The sequence below is a fragment of the Lethenteron reissneri genome, chromosome 61 (genome assembly GCF_015708825.2).
Source record: "Lethenteron reissneri isolate LAM-NWPU_2019-01 chromosome 61, ASM1570882v1, whole genome shotgun sequence".
Taxonomy (NCBI): Eukaryota; Metazoa; Chordata; class Hyperoartia; order Petromyzontiformes; family Petromyzontidae; genus Lethenteron; species Lethenteron reissneri.
Window position 1 is genome coordinate 6,080,140 of NC_083839.1, and position 8,764 is coordinate 6,088,903.

General features: G+C 56.6%; 1 protein-coding gene across 2 annotated transcripts; it reads left to right on the forward strand.

The window, feature by feature from the left end:
- Positions 1-343: 343 nt before the first annotated feature.
- On the forward strand, positions 344-8,014 carry LOC133358360 (tubulin alpha-8 chain-like). 2 transcript variants are annotated; one of them, XM_061576659.1, is made up of 5 exons: positions 344-491; positions 3,567-3,789; positions 4,524-4,672; positions 5,492-6,172; positions 6,807-8,014. In XM_061576659.1, the coding sequence occupies exons 1-5, from the start codon at positions 489-491 to the stop codon at positions 7,101-7,103; spliced, it is 1,353 nt and encodes a 450-aa protein (XP_061432643.1). In that variant the 5' UTR covers positions 344-488; the 3' UTR covers positions 7,104-8,014. The 2 variants fall into 2 exon arrangements, with proteins under 2 accessions (XP_061432643.1, XP_061432642.1); XM_061576658.1 differs by lacking the exon at positions 344-491 and having other exon boundaries at positions 3,552-3,789.
- Positions 8,015-8,764: the final 750 nt, after the last annotated feature.

Sequence of the window (8,764 nt, forward strand, 5' to 3'; positions counted from 1 at the left end):
AGCACTTGCCCCAACAGCACTTGCCCCAACAGTCTGCCAAAGTCTGTCACAGGCTATACGGGGGATATTTGTCTTTGTGTAAATGTGTGGGCTGTGGCTCTTGGTGCCTCTCCACCGCCCGCGTCTCCGCCCCTCGCGAGTCGTGAGCCCCCACCCTGAGCCCCCACCCTGAGCCCCCACCCTGAGCCCCCACCCCTGAGCCCCCACCCTGAGTCCCCCACCCTGAGCCCCCACCCTGAGTCCACGGAGTGGCTGTGCAGTGCGTGACTCGCGGTATAAAACGGTCAGCACCGAGCCACTCCCGGCCCTGATCCACCTCGATCTCTTCAGACAGGCCACGCAGTGAGGGTCACGCAGTGAGACGCCCCACAGTGAGACGCCCCACAGTGAGACTCCCCGGCTCGTTCCGTCTGCTGCTCGCCCTGTGAACGTCCAGGAATCGTCCGCCTCTACCTCGAGGGTTCTCGACAACAACAACAGACGCCGACATGGTGAGCCGTATGTGCAGCACAACGTACGGGACATCTGTGAAAAGAGCTTGATCGCTCATCGGATTCTTCCTCGAGTAAAAGACAGATTCTGATTCTCGCGTAGCAGCAACCTCCTGACAAGAGTCTTGAGACTCTGAGCTGAACTAAGGAGGGCCATTGTTGTTTTAATTAGAGTGGCGTGTTATAATTGTCAGGCTGCGTGGCATCGCAGATCACCGTCCATGCGATTTGGGGAAGTGGTGTTCGTCTGGCAGGCTCAATACATTCCCGCTCACGGCGATTAAATAAATAAGTGGCGAATATTTGAACCGGTCCTGGCGCCCTCCGCTAGGTTGACTCAGCCTTAAATGAGTACCCGGCGCGGTGTGTCGTAAACATCAGCGCCGGGGAGACAAAGGCGGCCGGACTTGGTGTTATTCACCCGTCCCCTCGTGTGCCGTAGGTGCCGGGCGCTAACAGCACTTGCCCCAACGGTCTGTTGAGGTTACACGGGTGGTGGTGGTGGTTGTTAGCGCATTGCGCTACGAATGCGGTCACATGAGTTCGATTCCCGGCCACGGCTAACATCAGTGGCGAGTCGTATCTGAACGGGTCCTGGTCAACGCGGTGTGGGGGAGGCCTTCATCCAGCAGTGGATTAAGAAAGGGCTCGCTGCTCATCTCGTAAAGGAGCTATAAACCATCGTCACGCCAACTCACCCGCTCGTCATCCTCGTAGCAGCAGCAGCAGCAGCGGCAGCAGCAGCAGCGGTAGCTGCAGCGGCGGCTTTCGGCTGCTCGCCATCGGACAAAGGCGGCGGTCACCGCATCTCAGACACGCGGCGCTCTCAGGCGCGCTTCCGCGGCCGTCTGGAACGCTCTTCCCTTCCGTTGTTAGGAAGCCATTGGAGCTGTGATGCACTTTGAAATCAACGTTCATTTCTTTAGAACTGATTTTTTGTGTGTGTTTAGTTTGTTGTCCTTCCCCCGCGCCTCCGAATAGCGCGGTTAGCTACGTACGGTGCGAAGGAAGTCCAAGGTACCTGTACATCAAGGCTTATTATGAGTTATCCAGATCTTTTTTTTATCTCAGGAAGCAGCTATAAGTCACATTGTGTGGCGATGGCGATGAGGCTGCTGCTGCTGCTGTGGCAGAGTTGGCAACACGCGTCAATAATTATGCTGTGTCCTGAAAAGAAATAATGGGCGACGTTTCGGGTTAGGGGCCTGCTGCATAGCACATGAAAGTCACATTGTGTGGCGATGGCGATGAGGCTGCTGCTGCTGCTGTGGTGGCAGAGTTGGCAACACGCGTCAATAATTATGCTGTGTCCTGAAAAGAAATAATGGGCGACGTTTCGGGTTAGGGACCTGCTGCACAGCACATGAAAGTCAAAGCCGTCTGCCTTCTCCAACAAGCTTGGGTCGGGACTGTGCTTGTCTCGGGTTGTGGTCCCTGAGCCAGTGATGGAAATTCCACATTCCTACGGCCGGGAGCGCAGTGCCGGCATCAGACGACCGCACTGAGTGGACACAGTGCTGATATTATTTACTGCAGAGAGAGTATGGAGGGGAGGGGGATATGTGAGCTCAATTGATGACCGTCCAGTTACGAGGAGAGTGCTCTGGCCACAGCGCCACACGACCCGGAGAACGCTCGCTCACACTCATTAATAATTCATTAACAATAATCAATCAGCATCAGTTTGTATTATTAATCAGGGTTCGTCCGTGCGCTACCCTGTGGTGAATCCATTGTTCGATTAACAATGATTTGTTTCAGAGGTTTCGGTGAGTGTGCGGGCACGTCGCGCTACGAACCCGGCCGCCCGAGTTCGATTCCCGATTACGGCCAAAACCCGGTGACGATTACCTAAACCGGTCCTGGGCCTCCCCTAGCTCGTCTCAGCCTCAAATGAGTACCTAGTGTGGTGTGTGGTAAACATCGCCACTGGGGAGACAAAGGCAGCCGGGCGTGGTTGCTGGCCACCCACCCCTCGTGTGCCACAGTGCCGGCCTTCATAGACGCTACTCGCTTACAGCACTTGCCCCAACAGTCTGTTACAGGCTATACGGGGGATCTTCGCCTTTGTTGTCTTTGCACGCCTAGCCTTAGCTTTGGTCGAATGCACTGCTGGATGAGGAGCACCTTCCCACCCAGGCCGTGCGAGTGGCAGCCACGGCCTTTTGACGCCACGCAAATCAGAATCCGACTCTTGCTATAGACTGCAGCAGGAGAAATCCGATGAGCTATGAAGCTCTTTGTTCACAGACGTCCAGTCGCTCGGGGTGGGTCAGGAATCTGCGTTTCAGCATCCGCAGAGTCGGTGTCGCACAGCGGGTTGCGACATCACAAGGCGCAGGGGCAATGCGGCCCCAGTGACTGTGCTCGTGGAGGCAGACGGAGGCACCTGGAGGAAGCTCACGGGGCAATGATCAAAACTCGTCTGGCCAGACGAGGCGACCTTTAGCGTGTCTAGGGTTCAGTCCTCATGCCCATGGCTCAGCGAGCCAGATTAAGGCAACGTTGGGGTTCTTGGGGTGCGGTGTTAGTACCCCATGCTTCGGGTTCACTGCCTCCCACGGTTGGCTGTACTGCTGCATCTCACCCAGCGCCTCGCCCCAAACCTCACCCACACCTCACCCAGCGCCTCACCCCACGTCTCACCCCACATCTCTCTCCACTTCTCTCTCCACGTCTTTCCCCACATCTCTCTCCAATTCTCTCTCCACGTCTCTCTCCACGTCTCTCCCCACGTCTCCCCACGTCTCACCCCACATCTCTCTCCACTTCCCACCCCACATCTCTCTCCACTTCTCACCCCACATCTCTCTCCACGTCTCACCCCACATCTCTCTCCACGTCTCTCCCCACGTCTCCCCACGTCTCACCCCACATCTCTCTCCACTTCCCACCCCACATCTCACCCAGCGCCTCACCCCACACCTCACCCCACATCTCTCTCCACATCTCTCCACGTCTCACCCCACATCTCTCCACTTCCCACCCCACGTCTCACCCCACGTATCACCCCACATCTCACCCCACGTCTCTCCCCACGTCTCTCCCCCCCCTACCCCCATGCCCCGAGCACAGCGCGAGTGCATCTCCGTGCACATCGGCCAGGCCGGGGTGCAGATGGGCAACGCGTGCTGGGAGCTCTACTGCCTGGAGCACGGCATCGGGCCCGACGGGCGGCCCCTCGACGCCACGACCCCCGTCTCCAAGGACGACTCCTCGTCCACCTTCTTCGGCGAGACCGACTCCGGCAAACGCGTGCCCCGCGCCATCTTCGTCGACCTCGAGCCGTCCGTCATCGGTACGGTATTATAAATTGCGGGGTGGGCAGGAGGGGTTGGTATTTGCATGGAGATTGCGAGAGCGAGATTCGAGGAGGAAGCATCTGGGGCGGACTGCAACCGCAGGAGGAAGCCCTGCTTCCCGCTTTTACTGCATCGAGTGCAGAGCTCCACAGGGGCGAGATGTTAACTACCTCGCCTGGTGTGCAGGAGGTCGTGGGGTTTAATCCCGACCCTGACGATGCCTGTTGTATATTTCGATTTTGCGTTTCTCTCTCTCCCTCATCATCACGGTAGCTCGGAGATGTTAACTACCTCCCCTGGTCTACGGGAGCTCGTGGGTTCGATCCTGACCCTGACTACGCCTGCTCTATATTTGGAGTCTGCGTGTCTCTCTCCTCGTAGTCGCGTGGATTTTTCTCAGGATCCTCCAGCTTTTCCCTCACCATTTATAATCAACATCACACGTTGAGAGTATTTCACTGCTATAAATTTCCGCATTATGATGATGATGATGAGCCACTTCGTTGAGCTATCATTTATGATGGCCAGGGGGGGGGGTGGTAAAGTGGGCATCGCCCCCCACAAACCCTCGCATTGTTTAGACAGCGCACGCCCTACAAGAGACAGGCACAAGGTCACGTGGATGCAGCTTTGCACTCGTCGCAAGACAATCATCTGGCCGCTCACAAGATGTTCTGCTGGCCGCGGCCACTCCGTGTGCGCGTTGCCCCCCGCCCGTGTGCCCGCCCAGGCGAGATCCGCACGGGCGCGTACCGCCAGCTCTTCCACCCCGAGCAGCTGATCACGGCCAAGGAGGACGCGGCCAACAACTACGCGCGCGGCCACTACACCGTTGGCAAGGAGATCGTGGAGCCGGTGCTCGACCGCATCCGCAAGCTGGTGCCCACCACGCACCGCGCGCCACCTACCACGCACCGCGCGCCACTAACCACGTGCCACCTATCACGTGCCACCTACCGTGTGCCACATACCACGCGCCTACCGCGTGCCACTAACCACGTGCCACCTACCACGCGCCTACCACGTGCCGACTTCTACGTGCCACATACCGCATGCCACCGCACAGCACCCGTTGCACGGTCCGTGTCCGTGGCGGTGTCGTAGCCAGCGTCGGCGTCACCGACGGTGCCACCGCTGGCACCGTCGTGGGCTACAACGTTAGCACCAGCGGAGGCTTTAGAATCGGCGTCAATGCCAGCATCAGCACCGGCACGAGCATCAGAATCGCCAGCAGCAGCAGCAGCGGATGGGTGTCTACAGAGCACGAGCCCCGTCTAAGGTTTACGATTGGAAGCTTCCATCTCAGTGCCGAGAGCAGTGATGACATTTGTCCAGAATTGTCCCGCTACATTGGTGTATGTCGACAGAATCGTGGTGCTGTAACCGTTCACCGCTGGTAAAGATCGCCAGCGCCGGGCCTCCTCACGGCTAGAAGGGAGGGGGCGGCGTCCGCCAGTCGAGACAAACAACAGAGAGCGGCATCCACAGACTAAGGAGGGAACACGGAGCGCGGAGACGGAGCGACGAGATCGGCTCGCGCGCCGGTGCTCGACGGATCGTGGTGTCGCGTGACCGTGAGCGATGACGATGGGGGCTCGGGGTGGGGTGGGGGCAGGTGGCCTCCATCCGGCAGTGGCTAGAACCTGACCGATGATGACGATGATGACGTCACCCGTTGCATGTGCGTCCTCTTCGCAGGCCGACAACTGCTCGGGGCTGCAGGGCTTCCTGATCTTCCACAGCTTCGGCGGCGGCACGGGCTCGGGCTTCACCTCGCTGCTCATGGAGCGCCTCTCCGTCGACTACGGCAAGAAGTCCAAGCTGGAGTTCTCCGTCTACCCGGCGCCGCAGGTGTCCACCGCCGTGGTGGAGCCCTACAACTCCATCCTCACCACCCACACCACGCTGGAGCACTCGGACTGCTCCTTCATGGTGGACAACGAGGCCATCTACGACATCTGCCGCCGCAACCTGGACATCGAGCGGCCCTCCTACACCAACCTCAACCGCCTCATCGGCCAGATCGTGTCGTCCATCACCGCCTCGCTGCGCTTTGACGGCGCCCTCAACGTCGACCTCAACGAGTTCCAGACCAACCTGGTGCCCTACCCGCGCATCCACTTCCCGCTGGTCACCTACGCGCCCGTCATCTCGGCCGAGAAGGCCTACCACGAGCAGCTGTCTGTCGCCGAGATCACCAACGCCTGCTTCGAGCCGGCCAACCAGATGGTGAAGTGCGACCCCCGCCACGGCAAGTACATGGCCTGCTGCGTGCTCTACCGCGGCGACATCGTGCCCAAGGACGTCAACGCCGCCATCGCCGCCATCAAGACGCGCCGCACCATCCAGTTCGTCGACTGGTGCCCTACCGGCTTTAAGGTACCGCCGCCGCCCCGGGCGTGGTTGTGGCTGGGTTACTTCGCTGTGCCGGTCGGTTGCCGGTTATCGAAAGTCAGGGGGGAACCGGCCACTGATGGATGCTCGCAGTGAAACTTGCCGTCGTCCCGTGGCGCGTCGCTGGCCGTCACGCCGCCGCTGTGGTGGCAGCGTCCTTTCATTTCTCGGCTACAAACTTTGTAGCTGAAACCCCATTTCTTTAGAACCGTTTGTGGTCCTTCCCCCGCACCTCCGATTGTTACGATTGGCTACGTACGGTGCAAAAGAAGTTCAACATACACGCATACTAAACGGTTGTGTTTATTGCTTTAGACATCTCTACGTGTGTGGCAATCCGATAACCGATGTTATCTTTGTCTCGCGGTTACCGCCGACGCAACATCCCGACTGCGGAGCGACTTGGCCGCTCGCCGCGGGGTTATCGGCGCGTGAAGGAAGGGGTCTCTGAGAGGCGGCAGTGCAGTCCCCATTTCCGTGTGGATCGCACAGTCGGACAAGATGCTGCTTGGTCCTCCTCCGATTGGCTACTCGCTGGGTTCATCGCGCAGCGCTCAAACCACTGCGCCGTCCACCTGTCACCCCCCCCCCTCCCCCCCGGCACGCCGTGCCAACCCAGGTTGGCATCAACTACCAGCCGCCCACCACGGTGCCAGGCGGCGACCTGGCCAAGGTGCAGCGCGCAGTGTGCATGCTGAGCAACACCACGGCCATTGCCGAGGCTTGGGCCCGCCTGGACCACAAGTTCGACCTCATGTACGCCAAGCGCGCCTTCGTTCACTGGTACGTGGGCGAGGGCATGGAGGAGGGCGAGTTCGCGGAGGCTCGCGAGGACATGGCTGCACTGGAGAAAGACTACGAGGAGGTGGGCGTCGACTACGCCGACGGGGACGGAGAAGAGTGCGAAGAGTACTAGGGCCACCGTCGTCATCGTCGTCGTCGTCGTCAGCCGTGATCTATCCACCATTGCGTGCTAAGTGTGCATCATCACCCCCATCACAAGTAGTTCCGTGAGGACCTCTTCCACGGCCCATTCCCTGACGACACATTGCGGCGATCCACTGTTTACTGTGAGAGTACACGTTGTATCTGTCTTGTCGCGATACAAATACAAGATGGTTAAGATTTGTATTTTCATGAAATCATTAAAAACGTGTATTTGAAAGTAGGCGCTGATGTAGAGTGGATACTTTGTTGATGAGGCTTAGTTTGTTTTGCTTGCTTCAAACTGAAAACACGATCAGAACCTTGGGGCCACTTTAGGCCTTCGCATACCGCACACAGAAGCCTACGCAGAGCCCACGTCTGAGCAATCAACTTGGTTGCATGCAACTGAACTGCATACATGTGGACGTATCTGCAACCGATTGCTCAACGACGATTGATTTTCAGACCGAATATCTCAACAATTAACCTGTCGTAATATCACCTCCAGACTTTTTGACAGCCAGGAAGTGTTTATTCTGGACATCGGCATTTTTTAAAAATCTAAATAATTTAAACACGCGTATTTATTATTTAGATTATTTGGCTGATATACATTTCCACATGAGCGACTTTGTTGAGCTATCATTTGTGGCCAAGTTGCTGTTGAAAAATAAGCTAATAGCTCAATGGGCTTCATATGGTAAAATAACAAAGTATTTTTTAAAATGTTTTTTATCATTTTGTTACCTTTCCTACACTTTGCACTCCTATCGTGTTTGTTGTATCGTTTGTTGTTGTAACGTTCTGACCCCATGCCCCTACTGGACATCTGTGAAGAAGAGATGTATAGCTCTTCGGATTCCTGCAGTATAAATAAATATTCTGATTGTGATTAAATCAAAGGTTGGAGACGTTTCTTCTTGGTGAGATCTCTGCTTTTGCACCACCGATTTGCACTGTTGGCTACATGAGGTTCAACAACAAAGTACAACATACACAGAAACCCATGCCTCACACAGAGACCCATAGACTCAACAGAGACCCACAGACTCAACAGAGACCCACGTCTCACACAGAGACCCACAGACTCAACAGATATCCACTGACTCGCACAGAGACCCATAGACTCACACAGAGATCCATAGACTCACACAGAGACCCACAGACTCAAACAGAGACCCACAGACTCACACAGAGACCCATAGACTCACACAGAGACCCATAGACTCACACAGAGACCCACAGACTCACACAGAGACCCATAGACTTACACAGAGACCCATAGACTCACACAGAGTCCCACAGACTCACACAGAAACCCATAGACTCACAGAGATCCATAGACTCACACAGAGATCCATAGACTCACACAGAGATCCATAGACTCACACAGAGACCCATAGACTCACACAGAGACCCATAGACTCACACAGAGACCCACAGACTCACACAGAGACCCATAGACTTACACAGAGACCCATAGACTCACACAGAGTCCCACAGACTCACACAGAAACCCATAGACTCACAGAGATCCATAGACTCACACAGAGATCCATAGACTCACACAGAGATCCATAGACTCACACAGAGACCCATAGACTCACACAGAGATCCATAGACTCACACAGAGACCCACGGACTCGCACT